Here is a 23,353-nt window from a genome sequence, read left to right on the forward strand (position 1 = left end):
GCTTTCAGGTGTGCTGTTAAGTCCCTGATATATGCTTTCTCCGTTTTCTTTAAGTGTGCACTTAGTGCTATGAACTTTCCTCTTAGCACTGCTTTCATCGTGTCCCATAGGTTTGAGTATGTTGTCTCTTTATTTTCATTAAATTCAATGAAGACTTCAATTTCTTTCTTAATTTCTTCCTTGACCCAGGTGTGATTCAGTAGTTGACTGTTCAGTTTCCATGAGTTTGTAGGCTTTCTGGAGTAGCATTGTTGTTGAATTCTAACTTTAATCTGTGGTGACCTGAGAAGACACAGGTGGTCACTAAAATTTTTTTGTATCTGTGGAGGTTTCTTTGTTACCGAGTATGTGGTCAATTTTTGAGAAGTTTCCATGAGCTGCAAAGAAGAAAGTATATATTTTTTCCTATTTGGGTGGAATGTTCTATAGATATCTGTTAAGCCATTTCCTTCATTACCTCCATTAATTCTCTTAGTTTTCTATTAGGTTTCTGTCTGATTGACCTGTCCATTGGTGAGAGAGGAGTGTTGAAGTTTCCTACTATTAGTGTGTGTGGTTTGATGTCTGCCTTGTGTTCTAGTAATGTTTCTTTTACATAAGTGGGTGCTTTTATATTAGGGGCATAGATATTCAGGATTGAGACTTCATCCTGATTAATTGTTCCTCTTATGAGTATAAAATGACCATCTCTATCTCTTCTGATTGATTTTAGTTTGAAGTCATATTTGTTAGAAATTAGTATGTCCACACCCGCTTGTTTCTTAGGTCCATTTGCTTGAAAAACCTTTTCCCAACCCTTTACTCTGAGTAGATTTCTGTCTTTGTGGTTGAGGTGTCTTTCTTGTAAACAGCATAATGTTGAATCCTGTTTTCGTATCCAATCTCTTAGCCTGTGCCTTTTAATAGGTGAGTTGAATCCATTGATATTAAGTGATATTAATGACCAGTTACTGTTGACTCCGGTTTTTATTATTGTTTTTGTTTTTGGTAGTAGAGTTTGTGTTTCCCTTCTTTGAGTTGTGCTGGTGAAGGATCGCTAGATGTCTGAATTATTGTAGGCAGTGTTGTCAATGTTGGATTCCTTGGGTTTTGATTTTCCTTCTATTACTTTCTGTAAGGCTGGATTTTTGGCCACATATTGTTTAAATTTGTTCTTATCCTCGAATATTTTGTTTTCTCTATTGATAGTGAATAATAGCTTGGCTGGGTATAGTAGTCCGGGCTTACATCCGTTGTCTCTTAATTTCTGAAGTACCTCTATCCAGGACCTTCTGGCTTTCATGGTTTCCATAGAAAAGTCTGATGTAATTCTGATCGGTTTACCTTTATAAGTTACTTGACCTTTTTCCTTTGCAGCTCTTAATATTCTTTCTTTTTTCTGTATGTTTTGAATTTTAATTATTATATCGTGAGGGGATGTTTTTTTATCCAGTCTATTTGGTGTTCTGTATGCTTCTTGAATATTCATAGGAATATCTCTCTTTAGGTTGGGAAAGTTTTCTTCCATAATTTTGTTAAATATATTTTCTCGGCCTTTGAGCTGTAATTCTTCTCCTTCTTCTAAAACAATTATTCTTAGGATTGGTCTTTTTATTGTGTACCATATTTCCTGTATGTTTTGTGATGAGAACTTTTTAGCTTTGCTGTTTTTTTTTTTTTATCAGTGCGTTTATTTTCTCTATGGTGTCTTCAGAATCTGAGATTCTTTCTTCTATCTCTTCTATTCTATTGGTTGTGCTTGTTTCTGTTGTCTCTGTTTGTTTACCTAGATTTTCCATATCCAGCCAGCCCTCATTTTGTGTTTTCTTCCTTGCCTCCATTTCAGTTTTCAATTCTTGAACTGTTTCCATTACCCGTTTGATTGTTTTTTCTTGGTTTTCCAGGGTATCATTTACGTATTAATCCATTTCCTCAAACTTTTTGTTATACTTCTCATCCATTTCTATAAGGGCATTTTTTACATGCTGTTTAAGGGACTTTATCACTTTCATAATGTCAATTTTTTCTACTTCTTCTGGATTAGGGTGTTCAAGACCTTCTGTTGTAGGATCACTGGGTTCTGGTGTTTTCACCTTGTTCTTCAGATTGGTGGAGGAATTCTTGCCTTGGCACCTGCCCATCTCTTCCTTCAAATGCTATCCAATGGATCTTCCAGAACATGGTCAGGTTCCCTCGCTGACAAAAGGCCTACCTTGCTGCAGGCAGGTTATTGAAGCAAAGGAACTTCTGCCCACCCCTCCGTTTCCGGGCACCTGCCACAGGTCAAGAACACACTCACCTCTCTGATGGGTCTTCCGGAACAGGGTCAGGTTCCCTTGCTGGCCAGGGACTCACTGACCAAAGGCCTACCTTGCTGCAGGCAGGCTATTGAAGCAAAGGAACTCCCGCCTGCCCCATTGCCCTCAGCACCTGTCTCAGTGCCCAAACAGGCTGAGCTGGAGGATCTTGTGGCCCCACTGAAGGGAGGAAGAAGGCTCCTTTTCATGATCTTGCCATGTTCTCTGCCATGCTCCCTGCTATGCTCTTGCCATGTTCCCTGCCACACTCTTTGCCACGTTCCCTGTCAGGCTTCTGTCATGCTCTTGATACACTCCTGCCACTTTTTTACCATGTTTCATGCAACACTCTTGCCACTTGCCCTGCCACGCTCTTGCTATTCTGCCACACTCCTTACCACAATCACTGCCACGTTCCCTGCCATGCTCTTGCTCTACTCCTGCAATGCTTCTTACCACATTCCCTGCCACCGTGCTTGCCACGCTCCTTGCCACGTTTCCTGTCATGCTCTTGCCATGCTTCTGCCACACTCCTTTTCATGATCTTGACATGCTCTCTGCCACGCTCCCAGCTATACTCTTGCCACATTCCCTGCCATGCTCCTTGCCACATTCCCTTCTACTCTCTGCCACGTTCCCTGCCACACTCCCGCCATGCTCTTTCTATACTCCTGCCATGCTCTTTGCCACGTTCCATGCCATGTTCATGGTATACTACTGCCATGGTTCTAGCCACATTCTCTACCACGTTCCCTGCCATGCACACATTCCCTGCCATGTTCTTTGCCACATTTCCTGCCACGCTATTACCACGCTCCCACCACACTCCTTCTCATGATCTTGCCATGCTCTCTGCCACGTCCCTGCCAAGCTCTTGGTATACTTCTTCCATGTTCCTTGCCACATTCCCTGCCACATTCCCTGCCACATTCCCTGCCATGCTCTTTGCCACATTCCTGACCACCCTCTTCCTATAATTCTGCCATGCTCCTCACCATGGTGCCTACCAAGCTCTTGATATGTTCCCTGCCATACACTTGCTATACTTCTGCTATGTTCCTTACCACGTTCCCTGACATGCTCTTTACCATGTTCCAGGCCACACTCCCGCCACCCTCTTGCTATACTCCTGCCACGCTTGTTACCACGATTCATGCCACATTCCCTGCCATGATTTGGTATACTCCTGCCACACTCCTTGCCATGATCCCTGACACATTCCCTGTCACACACACATTCTCTACTACGTTCCCTGCCAAGTTCTTGGTGTACTCCTGATATGCTCCTTTCAACGTTCCCTGACACGCAATTGGTATAGTACTTCCATGCTCCTTGCCACGTTCCCTGCCACACTCTTTGCCACGTTCCCTGCCACGCTCCCACCATGTTCTCGCCATACTCTAGTCATGCTTCTTACCATGTTCCCTGCCATGCTTTTGCCATGTCCCATGCCACGTACTTGCTATATTACTGCCACGCTCTTTGCCACATTTCCTGCCACAATCTTGCTATACTCCTGCCACAATCCAGACCGAATTCCCTTCCACGTTCCCTGGCACGCCCTTGCTATACTCCTGCCATGCTCCTTATCGCATTCCCTGCCACACTCTTGATATACTCTTGCCACGCTCCTCACCACTTTCCCTGCCATGGGCCCTGCCACGCTCTTGCTATACTACTGCCACGCTCCTCACCACGTTCCCTGCCAGGCTCTTTCTATGCTCCTGCCACATTCTTCAAAATGTTCCCTTCCATGCTCTTGCTATACTCCTGCCATGCTCCTTACCACGTTCCCTGCCATGCTCTGGAAACATTCCTTTTCATGATCTTGCCATGCTCTCTGCCACATTCCCCGTCATGCTCTAGGTATACCCTTGCCACATTCCCCGCCATGCTCTAGGTATACCCTTGCCACATTCCCCGCCATGCTCTAGGTATACCCTTGCCACATTCCCCGCCATGCTCCCTATCACGCACTAGCTACTGTCCTGCCATGCTCCCACTGTGCTCTTGCTAGACTTCTGCTACACTCCTTGCCATGCTTCCTACCACGCTCTTGCCATGATACCTGCCACTCAGCTTCCACGCCCCTGCCACTCTCTTGACACAAACTGGCCACGATCTTGCCATGTTCCCTGCCACGTTCCCTACCAAGCTGCCTGCCATGATCTTGCTATAGTCCTGCCACACTCCCTGCCATGCTCTTGCCATGCCCCTGCCACAATCTTGCCATGATCTTGCCACGGTCCCCTCCATGCTCTTGCCATGTTCTCTGCCACAGTATCTTCCACGCTCTTGGTATACTCCTGCCATTCTCCTTGCCACGTTCTCTGCCATTCTCTTGGTATACTCCTGCCATGCTTCTTACCACATTCCCTGCCACAGTCTTGCCACATTCCCTGTCATGCTCTTAGTATACTCCTGCCATGTTTCCTGCCACGATCTTAACATGATCTTGACATGCTCCCAGCCACATTCTTGCCATGCACTTGCTATACTCCTGCCACATTCCTTGCCACATTCCCTGCCGTGCTATTGCCACTCTCCTGCCATACTCTTGCCACGCTCCTGCCACTTTCCTACCACACTACCTGCCACAATTTTGCCACACTCCCTGCCATGATCTTGCTACACTTCCTGCCATGATCTTGCTATATAGTCCTGCCACGCTCTCTGCCACGCTCCTGCCACGATCTTGGTATACTCTTGCCATACTTTTTGCCATGTTCCCTGCCACACTCTTGCCATGCACTTGGTACACTGACATGCTCCCTGCCCCTCTCTTGCCACTCTCCTTGCCATACCCCCTGCCACACACTTGCTATAGTCCTACCACGCTCCCTGCCACGCTCTTGCCATACTCCTGCCATGCTTTTCATACCCTTGCCATGCTCGCTGCTGTGCTCCTGCCATGTTTCTGCCACACTTCTGTCATGCTACCTGCCATGCTCCTGCCACTCTGCTGCCACGATCTTGCCATACTCCTGCCACGCTCCCTGCCATGTTGCTGCCACTTTCCATACGAAGTTGCATACTGTTATTTCAAGGTCTGTGAAGAGTTTTGCTGGGATTTTGATGGGCATTGCATTCAATCTGTAGATTGCTTTTGGTAAAATTATCATTTGTATTCTGTTAATTCTGCCTACCCAAGAGCATGGAAGATCTTTCCACTTTCTAGTGTCTTCTTCAATTTCTTTCTTCAAAGATTTAAAATTCTTGCCGGGCGGTGGTGGCGCACGCCTTTAATCCCAGCACTTGGGAGGCAGAGGCAGGAGGAGGATCTCTGTGAGTTCGAGGCCAGCCTGGTCTACAAAGGGAGTTCCAGAACAGGCTCCAAAGCTACAGAGAAACCCTGTCTCGAAAAACCAAAAAATAATAATAATAATAAAATAAAATAAAATTCTTGTCATACAAGTCTTCCACTTGTTTGGTTAAAGTTACTCCGAGATATTTTATGCTATTTGTGGCTATTGTGAAGGGTATTATTTGTCTGATTCTTTCCCAGCCCTTTTATCATCTATTTTATACACGAGAGCTACTGATATTTTTGAGTTAATATTGTATCCTGCTACATTACTGAAAGTGTATATGAGTTGTAGAAGTTTCTTGGTAGAATTTTGGGGATTGCTTATGTAAACTACCATATCATCAGCAAACGGTGAGAGTTTGACTTCTTTTCTGATTTGTATCCCCTTGATCTTATTTTGTGGTCTTATTGCTCTAGCTAGGACCTCAAACACTATATTGAATAGATATGGAGAGAGTGGACAAACTTGTCTTATTCCTGATTTCAGTGGAATCATTGGGAGTTTCTATCCATTTAGTTTGATGTTGGCTGTTGGCTTGCTGTATATTGCCTGCTCTATAAGTGATTTAAATTGTTATAATTACACAATTCCACTATCTCCTTAAGTAATATATAATTTTACAATAGTATAGCTAACCAGGCTTTCTTTTACCTACATTGGCATGGAATCTTTTCTAACACTTCATTTTTTAACCTTCTTGTTTCTTTAAATCCAAAGTATTTCTTGTAAAAATTATAACTAAATTTTTTTTAGTGTATTTGGGTCTGGAAGATGGAGCTGTGAGTAAAGACCTAACTTGAGTTTGAGTCTTAGAACCCACATGGTGGAAGGAAAGAACTGACTCTTGCCAGTTGTCCTCTGACTACCACCCTCTACACACACACTAAAAGCAAAAATGTAAAAAAAAGTATCCATTATGTTCAACATTGTATTTTAATGGAGTAATCTTTTTATAATTACTCAAAAGAGTCACTTCTGGATTTGTATGTCCTTTCTTTGTCCTTCATTAATTTCTTTTGCACTTTGTTAATTTTCTAAAAAAAATTAGTGTATATTATTATTGTAGGTTCTTTGTATCAGGGATTACGAGACTGAGTTGAAATTTAAAATTCTCTCTTTCCTTCAAAACACAAAAAGAGAGGGTGGAGGGAGGGATATACACACAGAGAGAGAGAGAGAGAGAGAGAGAGAGAGAGAGAGAGAGAGAGAGAGAGAGAGAGAATTCCCATAGAAACAGAAAACAGGAAATTAAATTCACTTAAATTCCAAGAAGTCACTCCAGTTGGTGGAGGTTGGAATAACAACAATCAGTCTCCATGTCTTCATTTCAACAACCTGAGTCGAAGTCTACTTAAAACATAAAGCCACAGTACATTACAGACAAAACAGTTATTGATCAACCAGGCTTCAATAAACTACTTCAACAAACACAAGCTGTAATTTCTAGATAGCTGCTAGAAAACTCAAAGGGAGATAGGTAGGTAGTTGACACCGCATGCATAGCTACATTTAGCCAAAATTAACAGCAGATTCTAGTCAGACTTCTCCTGAAGTTGTAAAGATTGAAATACTCACTTCAGATGGTTTTTACTACATAGCTACTATGTAGCTAGAAGACGTGTTCCTACTGCTTCTTATCTTGCAGCCCATCTTTGTTTGCTTATAAACGCTGACATATTGTATGTGAATTGATATTTCAGATTTATTCAGGGATGGTTTTGGAGAACATCCACTTTTCTACTGCCTAATTGCTGAAGCACCCAGTCAACAGACAGAATTGGGTAAATATTTTTTCTCCAGTTTAATCTAAAATATATTTTCTGTATCTGAAAGCAGAATTAACAGCTAATAAATACAAAATGTGTAAATAGTATTAAGCACAGGAGTACAATATGCAAACCTGGTATACTTTTAAATAACTGTTATGCCACGCTGCTTATAAAAGCATTAAAAATTATAAGAATGCATATCTAATCATACTTTCTTTTAAATGCTATTTTATAAGAAAAGTATTTTCTACATTATAAATTTATGTACTGATAATTTGTCCAGCAACCACTTATTGCTTTAATAGTTAAAACAGCAAATAAACTTTTAAATTCTATTCGAAGACATATAACTTTTTGTGAATGAAAGCATTAGCCTTTTTGCCCCTTTCTTCTCCCCAGAAGTAAATACTATTGGATTTGCCATGTACTACTACACATACGATCCCTGGGTTGGTAAAACTCTTCACCTAGAGGATTTTTACATCAGTGAAGATTACCAAGGTAAAACTACAATCAGTAGTATTTACAAACATTTAAAAGTTTCTAAGTTCCATTGTAATATAAAGACTATAGATAGGATTTTAAGATATTCAGATAACTAATTTCTATTTCTTGAACTGGATCAGGATCCTAGTACAGTGAAGACTCAACTACAAGTTAGAAAGTATTTCAATAGTATTGAGTAAGCTATGCTATCTCCAACTACTATTTTTATCTGTAATAATAGACATAGTTAAGAAATATACCCCATTCTATGAAAGCAGTGATGGCCAGCCTAGTGACATAAACCTTTTATTCCAGTATTTAGAAGATTTAGAGGAAGGTAGATCTCTGTGAATTCAAGTTCCAAGCCATCCAACAATAGATGGTGAAACCATTTCTTAAGAAGAAGAAAGAATACAAAGACAAAGATTCATTTATTTACCATGGATTTTAAGATAGAGCTAACCTCTTCTGTATTACCATTGTTGCCATGTTCCAATAAAATAAAAGATAATTTAAAGCATTCATGAGTTCAGTTCCAACACATATTATGTATATAGCACAATATATGGCAACCATAAACAGAGTTTGATCTTTTATTGCTTTAAAATTAAATGACTACTTATGTGAAAAACTTCAATTTACAGCCTTATTTAACAATGTCTATTTCATAGGTCTGGGTATTGGGGGTGACATGCTGAAGAAACTAAGTCAGGTATGTATTATAGTTAGTATTAATAGTCTACATGTTATCCTTTTCTTCATCAAGCGTTCTTTAACAGGGCAAAGATTATGTAACTAATCTAACTAATTAAGTATAACACCAGGATTTGTTCATTTGGTAAAGTGCTTGTCGTGTAAACATGAGAATCTGAATTCAATTCTCAGAACCCACATAAAAAGTCAGGAGTGGTGATACACACTTTTATGTCGGCAATGGCAAGGGGAGAGGTAGAGACTTGGAACTTTTGTGCTCACTGGCCGCCACCCTAAGCTACGTAGTGAAATTTCAGGCCAGTTAGAGACTTTGCCTCAATCAAAAAGTGGAGAGCACCTGAGGGATAACAGCTGGAGTTGTCCTCTGCTCACCACATGCATGCACACACACGCATCCCAAACCCATATGAACATGTGCATTCACATACACAAAACATTTTTGCAAGGTGCACTTCAAATATTTATTAAAGTGGATCTTCAAGTTGAAAAATCAGATTCTGTAACTTATATTTAATTAGCTTTTATTCCTATATAATGCACACACTATATGTGTTTTTTCCCATCAAGGAGAAGTAAGCATGAAGAAGAGTAGAACGCAATTTTACTCATAAAATAGACCCACAATGTGACTCACAATGGTATAAAAGATTCTTCTTGTCCTAAAATACCCATAGTATTTTGAATTATTATATACATGTAGTATTATATATTGTAGACAATGACTATATTGTCAAATAAGGACAATATTTATTTGTTTTAAAACAGGAAGCCATCAACACCCACTGCAGTGCCATGCAATTTCTTGTCACCATTTGGAATCAGGATTCTGTTGAGTACTACAGTCGCCTAGGGGCTTTAGACCTTTCCTGTGAGGAAGGCCGGCATTTGTTCAGATTTAACCTCGAGGATCTCCTGGGACTTGCAGAGGAAGAATGAAAACACCTAGTAACAACTCATCCAAAGATAGGCCTCAACATTGGAATGTCACCTTAGAAACATCGCTTTGACATCAAATGTTGTGAAATAAAGCAAGTGAGCAAAATACTCTTGTAGATATTTGGCTTTACAGATATTTCAAGATAGTCAATTCTTCATTATCCAAACTAAACACTAAAGTCTAGTAAAAGTTTTAACAATCTAATGGATTTCATCATTCAAAAATCACTTACACTGGACTTGAAGTTTTTAGTAACTATATTTCATGAAATGTACAACAGTGTTATTTTCATATTTTAACATAATTGAAATTAAGGTAAGCACAATTCTCAAATGGAATTTTCTTAAGGATTTAGGTTTTATATGTGATGAAGTATGGGTATATGTAAATAGAAATAGGTAGGTATGAGGTTTACAATTCATTTCCTATAGTGATGCTAAGTTCTGAAGACATTACTTGTGAAAAACGCATGATTCTCTATCTTGAGCATTCAGTACTCTTTGCTACTGTTTCATAAGTAATTCCATCCCTGAACTTCTAGAGCTCTTTGGTTATAGTTAGAGAAGATATCACATTCAACACTTTTATTTGTATATGTTTCCATCCTTCCTGGTACAGTTGCTTTATAAAGCTCCAAGTATTTTGGGATTATGTAACTAACTAGAACTATCATAAATGGGTGAGTTCCTGATATACATCAGTCATACCCACCAAGGATATTTGCCTATTAGAAAATACTTATTTAAAAATTTGTGTGGTTTATCATATTTATATATACCAAGGACACGGGGTTGCAATGAATTAATAAATTCTATTTGGAGGATGGAAAAGGTGACAGTAAAATTATACTTGAAAGTTTGGTAGGATGTAAGAATGTAGAGTGAAACAAGACAAAGGGGCGAACTGAGAGAAAATAGCACAGGCAGAAAGAGCAAACATGTACATTAAGCAAATGGAATGTCATAAATGTACATATGAAAGAAGGTGTCTAAGAAGCAAGATTAGAATTAGAATATAAGATAGTAGTAAGTTTTCATTTGACTCTATAGGCAATGGTAAGCTACTGAAGTTTTCATTGAGACATCAACTTAATAGTCAAAAAGATGACTGTCACAAAATGAAAGATGAGCTTTAAGAATCAGGGAATATACATTTAAATCAAACTCATTCATTTCTAAACTTTGAAATTCTGCCTTCCTCACCATGAGTAAAAATACTCATTTTCTACCTTCTTATAGTGAAGACTGTGGCTATATGGGTTCTGGTTTAGTTATACACAGAAATCTGATGAAAAGGACTCAGGTGTACTCTTTGCACACTGTACACCTGTCCTATGTCTTCCTATTTTGGATATGTAACATGCTCCCTGGAGGTATAAGTTATCTTGTGACTCTGAAATATGCTAAGGAGATCAGCGTGGAAAGTCTAGGTCTTGATGTCACCAAGGAAATACTGTATTATACCTACACTTGTAGCCAGAAGCTTTTATCTGTCTAGCTTGGTTCAGTTTTTCTCTGGCCTGCTGGTCCCCATAGCTATCTATAAAATAATCATTCAGAGGCTTAATATTAATTATAATTTCTTGGCTGATGGCTCAGGCTTATTAGTGAATACCTCTTATATTTAAATCAACCAATTTTTAATAATCTGTGTATCACCACAAAGCTTCATGGCATTACCTGTTCTCTAGTACATCTTGTTGCTCCAGCAGCTCATTGGCATTTCTCCAACTCTACCTTCTTTTGGCCTATATCTCTGCTTGGATTTCCCACATATCTATATTGTACCCTGCCCTAGGCTAAAACAGCTTTATTCATCAAACAATAAAAGCAACACATATTGGCAGTGTTCAAAAGGACATCCCACATCAAATGCCACCTTATTTCTGGTTTTAAATGTATTACTTGTTTAAGCTCTTTACCTGGTTCACATGCAAACAAAACCCATCTGAAGTAAGGTTGACAGTGTGCAGATTAGCCAGTAAGTTATTGTGATATCAGGAGAGTAAAGATAAAGATGTAATAAGAAAATGATAGAATTAGGAAAGGGAGAAAAATTGATTTGAGAGTAAGAAATTGGGAAGGTATTTATTTTTAGACACAATGACATTGAAATACCTTTGAAATGTTGAATCGATATAAATAGTCATTAGAAATATAGGTTGGTCTGCTGTACTAGAGAAAGACTGAGGCTATAATATGAATAGTAACTTAGAAATGGTGGCTGAAGCCAGAAGCTGGTAAAATAAAAATGAAAGCATATCGAGAATGAGATAAGATCACAAAGAATGGAAGCTGAGAAGTCTCAGGCTTTGAAACATTTAGAGCAACGGAAGCATGAAGAGTAACAAGAAATGCAGGGATAACAGAATACAAAGAAGGAGTCTCAAGAAGGGAATGGTGAACACTGATTAACACCCTAAGAATTCAAGTAAATATAGAAGTTATGAGGTCACAAAGCAATGTCATGAATGGTGCTATCATGAAGTGAAGGATATTGGAATTTAAGAAAATGGGACCTATAAGTCTATTAAAGAGAAATGAACTCTTTTTTCTTGAAGATCAGTATCAAATTTCAGCTCCATGCTGACCATTGAAAATGGTCAGGGAAAAATTATGTTGACTGGAAATGGAGTTGCAAATGCACAAAAAAAATATTTTGCAGAAGTCTTAAAATCTGTGAGCACATTCTTGTGTTAAATTTAAAAAGCAAGGTTACATAACTTTTGAAGATCAGGGAACTATGTATAGCTAACATGACAACATGGTATAATTTCAGTTTCTTCGGAACACTGTTATAATTTGACAACTTGTACGGATAAGTTGATTTTTACCTTGAAAATGCGCGCGCGCGCACGTGTGTGTGTGTGTGTGTGTGTGTGTGTGTGTGTGTGTGTGTGTGTAACTTAAATAAAAAGTTAAATACCTGAAACTGCCAAGTCTGTAGTTTTCATTATCAAGTTCTGGCATGAATTTTGTATGTGATATCATAAAAGACTTGATAATGTCTCAAAAATCACATTGTTTTCAACATTTGGTCTCGAACCACCTTACTTCTAAAAGTAAATACTGCCATGTCAAAATCAACATTTTTAAGGAATTTTTGTTAGCTGGTGATAGTTTAACCCTTTGGGTCTTCTTATAAAATTCAGGTTTAAAAACTCAAGTACAGACTGAGCAAGTTGTATTTATATATTTAGGAACACACACATACACAGACACACCAACATCCACACCCACCCGTACTTGCATAACAACTAATGAAAAAGAGGTCATCACATTGACAGAGAGCAAGGAAGGATATATGAGATTTTCAGGTAGGAAAGTGGAGTGGTAACTATGAAAATTATAATTTCAAGATTGTTTGAAATAATTAAAATATATTAACTTTTTAGATTTTATTTTTCTCTGCTTTTAATTTTTTGAGATTATAATTACATCAGTCCCCCTTTCCTTTCCTCCCTCAAAATTCTCCCATGTACCACTCCTTGTTGTTTTTCAAATTTGTGGCCTCTTTTATCATTAATTGTTCTTACATACATATACATATTCCTAATATGTAAGTCCAAGCTGCTCAGTCTGTATAGTGTAACTTGTGATTTCAGGGTTGACCATTTGGTATTGGATAACCAATTTGTGTGCTCTTCTCTGAGGAAGACTATTTCTCCTGCTCTCATCATCCTTCATTTCTTTGGGTTGAGTTGATGCCTTCTGGGCTTTTCCCTACCAGTTTGCCATGTCTACTGTTTCCTTGTTCCATGCATCTATACAATGTATTCTGAGCATATCCATCCACTACTACTTCTCCAACTCTGCTTTATGCTCTCTACTCAATCTCCCTCCTAACTTCACATCACATTATTTTTTAATGATGACTCTAATTAATGCTGCTCATATGCACATAGCTATAGGCCATCCAGTGGGGCTTGAGCAACCTACCAGGGGCCACATATCCAATAGAAAGTGACTCTATTTGTTAGCAGCATTCAGTGGGTCATAGCTCCTTGGATAGGGGGTAAGACCTCAACATGGTGGCAGGAGTTCTCCTATCTGTGCTGGAATTTTGACTGGCTTGATCTTGTACATGACACTATCCATTTTAAATACTTAAAAGTGTCCATGAGTGTACATGTAAGTGTATACAATAATGTGTGAGTGTGGGCACATCTATACTACAAGAACATGTGTTGTGACCAAAACTTGAGACACATTTCTTGTTCTTCACTATTGCAAACATGAGCCTAGCTACCCCAGAAACTTCTGAGGGTCCTCCTATCTCCACACTCTTCTTGTAAAAGGGTAGAAACATTGAGATTACAGAGGTGCACTGATGCACTTGGTATTACTTGGCTTCTAGAGATTTAGACTCAGGTCTTCATGCTTTCATGATAAGCCTTTGTCCCACTAGACCATCTCAGTCCCATTTTAATGACTGCACATACAAAATCTCTTGGTGTGCTATGTAATACACTTCATGAGATAAGCATTTGAGGAAGTAATTTCATTGTCTTGTATTAATTTTAGAAATTCCTGTCTTTTATCCCCCACTGCTGGGACACTGTCAGCAACTACTAAATATGTTGACACTAGATAAGGAAAATTCTTTTAACATATGCATTGCCACTTCATATCTCTTTATTTAGTTTTACCCTTGAATGTCCCTAAAGAAGTCATTTCTCCAATAAAATTATATTTGTCATCAGTTCCATCATCAACATATCAAATTCAACCACATCTGTAGTATGAGTGCTGTCATCCACCTCTAACGCATAAAATTTACAATCAGTGCTTCTACTCCCAAACTTCTTTCAATAGATTTTCCCATTTTTCAATCTGCCTGACTGAGGTTTCATGAGGTCTATTTATTTAGAACTAGCTCTCCCTTTCTAAGGGTGTTATATTTGTCATACTCTCTACACATTGCTTAAGAAACTCACTATAAATGAATGGTTTTAGTTTCGCTATTAAATAAGCTGTCAAAAACTAGCTATTGCAATACAACAATATAATTCATATGAGTTATAACTTAAAACCTAAATTTGTTGAGAAGACAGACTTTTTTTCAGTTCTTCTGTTTTGTCCTTAACATACGGTCCTTGACCTGAATCTAAATTTGCAGCATGGTTTTGCATATATGCCCTTTCCAAATTATAGTCATTGAAAGCTCATATGAATACAGAATACCTTACTCTTTGCCTTAACAAAAAACATTTATTTTCACTGAACAATCTTCCTTAATTTATAATCTTTCTATTAGTGGTTTACTCTCTTTGGAGATATTGTAGAAGCCATGGTAGAAAAAAATTATAAGGGGCTTTAATCCCAATACTAAGGAGGCAGATGCAGGTGGATCTCTGAGTTCGAGGACAACATGGTCTAAAAGTTAGTTCCAGGATAGCCAGAACTGTTACAAAGAAAAACTCTGTATAACAATAATAATAATAATAATAATAATAATAATAATAATAATAATAATAAGGGGGACTCCGTTTACTTAAAAACACTTACTTAGCTGGGCAGTAGTGGCACACGCCTTTAATCCTAGCACTTGGAAGGCAGAGGCAGGCAGATCTCTGTGAGTCTGAGGCCAGCCTGGTCTACAGAGCAAGTTCCAGGACAACCAAGGCTGTTATATAGTAAAATCCCGTCTCAAAATACAAAACAAAAAATATTTATCATGTGGGCACATAAGCATGTCACTGCCTTGTGTGCAGGTCACAGGATAACCTGTAAGATTCAGTTCTCTCATTGCACCATGTGGCTCTGAGGGCTCTAATTCAGGTCATTTGGCTTCAGGGAAAAGACTTTTACTTGCTAGGCCATCTAAGCTTTGTGCTTATTTGATTATGAAACTCAATTGACAGTGAAGCAGAAAACAAGGTGTGCATCAACATGCCAGAAGCTGATGCAGGAAGAAAGGCAGGGCCCATTGTAAAGCACTCCAGGCAGTGTGTTATCAGTGACTGAGGTTTGAAGCATCCTTAATAATCAAACAATACTTGCCTGTCTCCTAAATATCTAACACCTAATGGCTGTAATGGTCACTAAAGTATTATTGATAATCAATGTGCTTTACTTCATTTACACATTAATAGCACTTTAAACATGTATAGGAATTAAAGGAAGAAAGTCAAAAGACAGTTTGAGGGAAGAGGCTGTTACGTTTTGTCCTTTTTTTTTTTTTTTTTGTATTGTGCTTTAGGATTTTCTTTAAAAAAAAAAAAAAAAAAACTAAATCCATTTACCAGTTGAGGGATAGAACTGAAGAGAAACCGAAGACTGAAGTTTAAACAAGATGAAGTACAGTACTGTAAAAATGGAAAATCGGGGATCTGAGTTGAAACACAAGTCTTAGGAAAGGGTACAAAGAACACAGCGCAAAGAGTAACTCAGGAAGGTAGGTGACTGGACGTGAATGGTCGGATCGAAGAATTGTACATTTCTGCTCGATGAAATAGGAAAGATGATGTTGATGGGTTTGTGAGGCCTGAGAGGAATAAAACAGAAAAAGCACAACACCCAGGAAGCAGTATCAAAGTTGGTAAGCAATACTAGGACAATGTAGTATACAGTCTGTTTAAGATGTTTTCAGGCATTTAAGAATAGTTAAACAAAGCTGGGTGGTGGTGGCGCACGCCTTTAATCCCAGCACTTGGGAGGCAGAGGCAGGCAGATCTCTGTGAGTTCAAGACCAGCCTGGTCTACAAGAGCTAGTTCCAGGACAGGAACCAAAACCACGGAGAAACCCTGTCTCGAAAAACCAAAAAAAAAAAAAAAAAAAAAGAATAGTTAAACTAAATAAAACAAAGACATATATCCAAGTTCATGTGCCATAAAATATGGATATTTTATTTCAGCTCTGGGGAAAAAGAAAACCACATCCTTCTATCTACCACTCTAAGTTAAATGAGAATAAACTGGGAAAACTGAAGCAGATTCACATGTATAAATATGTATATGTATATTTGCATATGTATATTTGCATATTTTAGTCTTATTGACGTTCATATCTTCACCTTATTTTGCTTTCTAATAAATTCTCTTACAAGTCATAAAATATACTCCTAGTACTTCTACTTCAGTTGCCTCATTAATCTCTTAATATTACTTGTTTTGTATTCATTAATTTGTGTTTTAACCACTTGCATCATTGGCCAAACTGTTTATTTGGAATTAAACATGGGAACATGTAGAGTCATGCTGTCAGTTACCCATCCATTACATGATCTTTCACCATTGTTTCCCACTTGATACATCTTGCAGACCTCTCCACCGGCTCCCACTGTAGTCCATTTCAGCTTCTAGTGCTGTACATATCTTTATCTTCCGGATGAGACTGCCCATGGTCCATGAGGTTGGGGTCAGGAAGAAACTGTGTAGTGCCTGATGAAGTATTAAAGTGAAAAAGAAGACATTTATATTTGGTATTAGGAATATAGAAATGAGCAAAACAAAATCTCAACATGAGCCTCACATGGGTGAGATAAACAAGATAAGTAAAATACATAATACATTCTATGACGGTTAGATGTTGCACAGAACATGAACTCACAGAGGGACACATGAAATGTTGGGATAATTTCTAATTTTATATAATGTGACTTAGAAAGGGTTTCTTGAAAGGTGATATTTGAGCAAAGAATCAAGGGAGATGCAGACACGTGCTCTGTAGATATCTATGAGAAGTGACTTCCAGGATGAGCTGAAGGCAAGGAAGTGTGAGGCCCCAATATGACATGGCTAGAATACAGTAGACAAACAGGTGTCGGTGAGTGAGAGAAGAGAGGCTCACAGTAGTTCAGGGTCACCATTAAGTAGACGAATGGCATAGCTGTGTTTAATCAGAGAAGTATTACCTAAGTAAAAGAGACTATATAGGAAGAAAGAAGTAGGCATAGCAGAAAAGAAGCCATTGCTTTGCTCCCTGAAGGATGGTGACATTTGAGAGAATTGTGAGAAGGGTCTACAAGAGCTACTTCCAGGACAGGCTCCAAAACCACAGTGAAACCCTGTCTCGAAAGAACAAAAAAAAAAAAGGAAAGAAAAAAAGAGTAAGAGATATCTTACATGCCAAGTGGAGTGATTATTTCAAAAATGAGGGAGCCTAAACTGTAGTATGGTTACTGATTGGTTTCACGTGTTTGAGCTTGAGAACTTATTCTTAGATTTGATAATGTGACTTAATAGTTAGCTTGACAAATTAATTGTGTGCCAGGCAAGATAGAGTCCAATGCACCACACATGTTTGGGGTTACGTTGATATAAGTCACATTGCATACTGACCTATGTTAACTAATTTGCGTACATGCACAGTGGTGTTTCCACCATGGTGAAATCATCTAATGTAATGGCACATTCATCAGAATTTGTCCCTGGCATTAAGCAATGCATGTCTGAATTATTCACATTTGGCAAATAAGGAGATTTTAATTTAGAGAGATTAATTTGACTATTATAATTCAGTTGCTAAGTGAGGAAGCCAGAGTGACTAGGCTTGTCAAGACTCCTACAGAGGCCTGACTTTCTGAAAATGGAGATTAGTATAGTAACAACATCACACACTTACTTTTAGCATTAGATAAGATAATGGGAGCAACTTAACACATATAATACTTTGTGCATGGTAAGTAAGCAAGAAATAACAAAATAGTAAAAGCACTTCTATTATTGATTAGAAATGGAAGTTTACTTAGAAAAAGATAAGGGTTAGGGTACTTGTCTTAAGATAGCAAAAGTAGTCATGTAGTCAACAACATAAGTTTAAATTTTCTAGTCTCTGAAAAGTACATCTACTAATTCCTTCTATTTTTTATTTTTTTCCAATGTCTGAATCATTTTTAAATGATTTTATAAATTTGGAGAGCCATAGATTTTGCTCACAGAATATTTTCAGCTTTATAATTTAAAACAAGAGAAGAGCCAGGTGGTGGTGGCGCACGCCTTTAATCCCAGCACCAGGGAGGCAGAGGCAGGGGGATCTCTGAGTTTGAGGCCAACCTGGTCTACAAGAGCTAGTTACAGGGCAGGCTTCAAAGCTATAGAAATGAAAAAAAAATAGTGAACACAATGATTATATTATGTCTGTATTTCCAAAAACATTTTATACTTTACAAAGTGTGACATAGATGAAATTATGAACAAATATATTTCAAAAATCAGGTCATGAACACTACCCATAACATTAATACTGTTCACCATACATTAGGGATTTTTTCATCTGAGGTCCTTTTAGGGGACTACGATATGGACAAGTTTTCTAATCTCTAAAAAATTAGATATTTTATTCAGTAGGTGTAGGTGACAAACCACAAGAATATTGTTTCCATTTTTATTGCCAACAGAAATATTAGATGTTTTCATATTACCGTACAGATTATATTTTCAAATGGTACTACTTGAAAATTACAGTAGGCAGTAATTCTGTTGCTAGATAATATTTTTAAATATCTAAATACAATAATATATTACTACATATTTGATTTTCATTTGAAAACTTTTGAAAATGGCTTAAAAGAGGGTAAAGAAATGCTAATGGTTTTGTGCTTCTCAGCTTTTCTCAAATGTATCTTCACTGCCACCTGGTGGCAGCCACTGCTCAATAATGTGAAAAGTTTTTTGAACTTTTTTTTTTAATTCTTTGAAAATTTCTTTAAATTTTTCTTTATTTTTGAGAATTTTGTTAAATCGAATTTTTAGGTTTTGGGTACTTTATTTATATTATTTCCACTCTTTCCCCCCTAAGTCCTCCCATGCTAACTCCACTCTCAACTTCATAACCTCTTCTTTATTACTGATACATGCATACATACATACATACATACATACATACATACATACATACATAATTTTCCTATCTTCTTTCAGTGAAAATTGTGGCTATATAAATTCTGGTTTAGATATATATAGAAATCTAAAGAGACTCTAAGAAAGCAATTACTGTTATGAAACTTCAGAAATACACAATATAGTCCATTATTGTTTATATGTATACATGTTTAGGGCTGACCACAAGGGATCAGATAACCTGTCACGGGGCTTGTCCCTGGGGAAAACAGATTTTCCCTTTTTCGGTAGCCATTGATTGGCTACTATGTTCCATCCAAGAGTGGGGAGAATTTCATATATGTGCTCAGTGATATATGAGAATTAACTGCTTCCCATTTCCCACCCCTGTATCTTCCAAAACATATTGCTAACTTCATATCAATATTATTATTGTTATTATTAACATTATTATTATCATTATCAGTTATCATAAATGGTTGTTTGTGTGTATATCGGCATACCACATGCATGCCTGGTATCCACAAAAGCCAGAAAAGGGCATGGGATCCCCTGTAAATGGAGTTATAGACAGTAATGAGCTGTCATGTGCGTGTAAGGCATCAAGCTTGGGTAATCTTTAAGAGAAGCCAGTGTTCTTAACCACTGAGCAAATTCTCCAGCCCTTTTATTTATTTTTGATAAACCACTAAGTGCTGTTCATGCTTCCCATATGTGCATGTTTAGGGCTATCTTTTAAAACATAAGAAACCTATCTATCATCAGTAACCTTCAGAAAGGTGTATGATGTATCATAATCATAGCCACCCCCACTCCCTCCCTTTAGCTTCTTCTGGCCCTTCCCCTGATATGACTTCCTTCCCACTTCAAACATTTCATATCTTCTCTCTCTCCGTCACCCCCTGCCTTTCCTTCAAACAATCCACTGAATCCAATTAATGTTTCCTGTATGGGCATAGCTTTGGGGTTCTCCACTAGGGCATGGACAATCTGCCAGTGGCCACCCCTCCAACAAAGGTGTATTAAGCAGAGATATTAGTAGGATGTGACAAATAATTACATGTGTCTTCTGCATTCAGATTTGCTTCACAGCGCATGCTATAACGTGAAGGCCTGCTCGTTGGGGCTTCTGTCCCGCCCGGTCCCCCAGCCGTTTAGTCCCAGAGAAAATCACAGAGAGAGTCTGCATTAGCTCAGTCTTCTTATTAGTTCTTGTAGCTTATATTAACCTATTATTCTTATCTATGTTAGCCACATGGCTCTGTACCTTTCTCAGCGGGGTAGATGACACCTTGCTTCTTCGGTGGTCTGGGCAGGAATGGGGAGCAATGGGCTTCCTCCTTCCCAGAATTCTCCTGTTTTTATCACCCCGCCTCTACTCCCTGTCTGATTGACCTGCCTATACTTCCTGCCTGGCCAATCAGCATTTATTTAAAACATGATTGACAGAAAACAGACAATTCTCCCATACCAGGTGTGAATTTCCTAAGTCCTCTAACATCTCTACTTACTCTCTTAATTTACATTCCTGTCCACAGTCTGATCAAAGCCTTGGTTCACTCAAATTTCCTAATTAGAAAGGTCCTTCTACCTTTAGAACTTTGATCCTCAGATATTCTTAAAATGTTGAACACACAGAATTACCTGTGGAACTTATAATTTATCTGAATAGAGGCTTCACTCAGAACTGAAAAGGCTGAAGCAGGAGGACTCCTAGCAGTACAAGGTTACTCTGGAATGCATAATGAGACCCTGTGTCAGGGTATGTGTGCATATGGCTAATGAATAAAGAAACTGCCTTGGCCTGATAGGGCAGAACTTAGGTAGGTGAAGAAGACAGAACTGAATTTCTGGGAGGAAGAAAGCAGAGTCAGAGAGATGCCAAGGATCCGCTGAAGACAGACACTAGGAATTTTTCCTGGTAAGCTACTGCCACGTCGTGATACACAGATTAATAGAAATGGGTTAAATTAAGATATAAAAATTAACCAAGAGGAAACTAGAGCTAATGGTCTAAGCAGTGATTTAATTAATATAGTTTGTTTGTCGTTATTTTGGGGCTAAGCTAACGGGGTGGCCGGGATGAACAAGAAGCCTGTTCCCTGCAACAGCTTACACTCTGGGAGCTTTCCATCATGAGATGGGAATAACCACCACTACATCAAAAGTGGATTTTCATTTTGATTTGTATTGATGGTTGAATACAATACTTATAAGCACTCTCTATCACAGTACATGATTTATAAATAGATCACAGAACTATTTCTACCTTTCCACCTCTGAATCTGGCAGATTTCCTTTGCAATGAAGCAGCTTATGGGTTGAATCATTCACATTGTACAGAAAAGCAAATCCATGCAAATCTGTGGCAGATGGGTTTAAGTGACTAGGTTCTCAAAGCAGTTTTAAACATTTGGCCACATTCTTTTTGATCATGATGGGATATCTTTCAAAAGTATAACTATTACTCTTTAGTACCACAAAGTATTAATTGTCAATAGTAAATACTAGCAAAGTTGTAACAATGCTGCATGTACTACTTAATGCTGCAGTTTCTTCTGGTACTGTACTTAATAAAAGCACAGCCCAGGGGAACTAAGCCTGACAGGAGACTGACAGGTAAATAGCACGAGAAATGGAAGCTGATATGCTTTATGTAGGTGTGACTCACACCTGTCAGTTGATAGGATTCTGAAAGGTACATTTTCCTCCTCCTGATAGAATAGCTCACATTTATAAAGTGATATTAAATGCTTCACTCAGTCATACTGACAGTACTACTCTATACCCACACACGTGGAGACTCGTATTACAGCTACGTAGTGATTTAAAAGGAAAAATCGCAGGGATATAGGTCCCTCATAACCAAAAATGAAAATCACAGCATACATATAAGAGAGAAAATATTTAGGAAAAGATGGATGTTCAGAGTATCAACTATAATGCCCTATAATTATTGAATAAAACTGAAAACAAAATTAAAAATTCCAAACAAACCTGCAGTAGATTCCGATTTAACCTTTGTTGCAGAGGCAAGTTCTTTTGGAAAAGACACTGAATGTTTCGAGTCAGGAGTTTTGGCATGTATTTCATCAGACCTTCCTACCTGTTTATGAAAAACATTGTTGTTTCAGAAGCAAATTATTTTACTAAAAAAATATAAAATTATATCATACCAAGTTATTGTGAGTCTTTTATTTATCTCTATTTTATCTTTGACCTCTTGGTAGTATCATCAATATGAGCCAATGCTTACTGAAACTGAAATTTAATGAGTACTGTTTTGGTTTATTTAAAGTATACCTTAGTTCCTTCCTTTGGTTCGGGGAGTGATTCTTTTTCACTGCTTTTTGTCCACAATGACTTAATGGCTTGATAAATTTGCTGGCTTGTAGTATATGCCTTTTTCCCCGTTATCTAACAAAGAAAAAAATGAGTTAAATAACATAATTTTCAAAGTTAAAATAACAATTTTTCAATTCAGATCAGGTATTTTATATGAATACTTAAGTTGCAATTAATAATAAAAATATCAATGTCTAGTTCACATGAAATAAAGCAGTATTTTCAAAATCTTATATGAAAAATTACTAACTCCCTAAATGGTGAATAAATATATAATTTATTTCACAATATAACATCAATTTAAATTATGCCCATTTATTTTAATATAATTTTTACAGTGTTAGGGATTGAACTCCAGGCCTTGTGCATAGTACTCGAATAAGAAGCCATACTTCAGCCCCTATTTTATTATTTTTAAATATTTTTTCAACTTTATAGAGGCACTACAAATAAAAATTATATCTATTTAAGTAAACAACACAATGCTTTGGTATAAGTTTATTTTTTTTTATTCATTCATGTAGTCAAGCTTACCAACATAGATATCAGCTCATGAAACCACTTAAGATCAACTTCCTCTGCAAATTTCAGATATTCAATATATGCTTATTTAATCTGATTGCTCAGCTATAGACTGACCTCATGAACTTTTTTGTATCCTACCATTTTGCCCTGTAACTTTCAATATATACAAACATCTCCTCTCCCAGTGACCTTCCATCACCAGCCCCCAGCA

General features: G+C 37.8%; 2 protein-coding genes across 2 annotated transcripts in view; one reads left to right on the plus strand and one right to left on the minus strand.

The window, feature by feature from the left end:
* Nucleotides 1–16,163, plus strand: part of Satl1 (spermidine/spermine N1-acetyl transferase like 1) — a 49,215-nt gene extending 33,052 nt beyond the window's left edge. Inside the window, exons 5-8 of the mRNA XM_050130213.1 lie at nucleotides 7,285–7,365; nucleotides 7,753–7,854; nucleotides 8,511–8,555; nucleotides 9,323–16,163. Coding sequence (XP_049986170.1) covers nucleotides 7,285–7,365; nucleotides 7,753–7,854; nucleotides 8,511–8,555; nucleotides 9,323–9,489 — 395 coding nt within the window. The 3' untranslated portion in view covers nucleotides 9,490–16,163. The remainder of the gene's footprint in view (nucleotides 1–7,284; nucleotides 7,366–7,752; nucleotides 7,855–8,510; nucleotides 8,556–9,322) is intronic.
* Nucleotides 16,164–16,311: 148 nt separating this feature from the next.
* Apool (apolipoprotein O like) lies at nucleotides 16,312–22,689 on the minus strand (the record flags this gene model as incomplete). The annotated part of the gene is made up of 3 exons (XM_050130214.1): nucleotides 16,312–16,872; nucleotides 22,270–22,378; nucleotides 22,576–22,689. Coding segments are annotated over 3 exons (312 nt in total), but the record flags the coding sequence as incomplete, so codon positions are not given.
* Nucleotides 22,690–23,353: the final 664 nt, after the last annotated feature.

Source organism: Alexandromys fortis, unplaced genomic scaffold (genome assembly GCF_014885135.2).
Source record: "Alexandromys fortis isolate MF-2015 unplaced genomic scaffold, M_Fortis_MF-2015_v1.1 scaffold_230, whole genome shotgun sequence".
In the NCBI taxonomy this organism is placed as follows: Eukaryota; Metazoa; Chordata; class Mammalia; order Rodentia; family Cricetidae; genus Alexandromys; species Alexandromys fortis.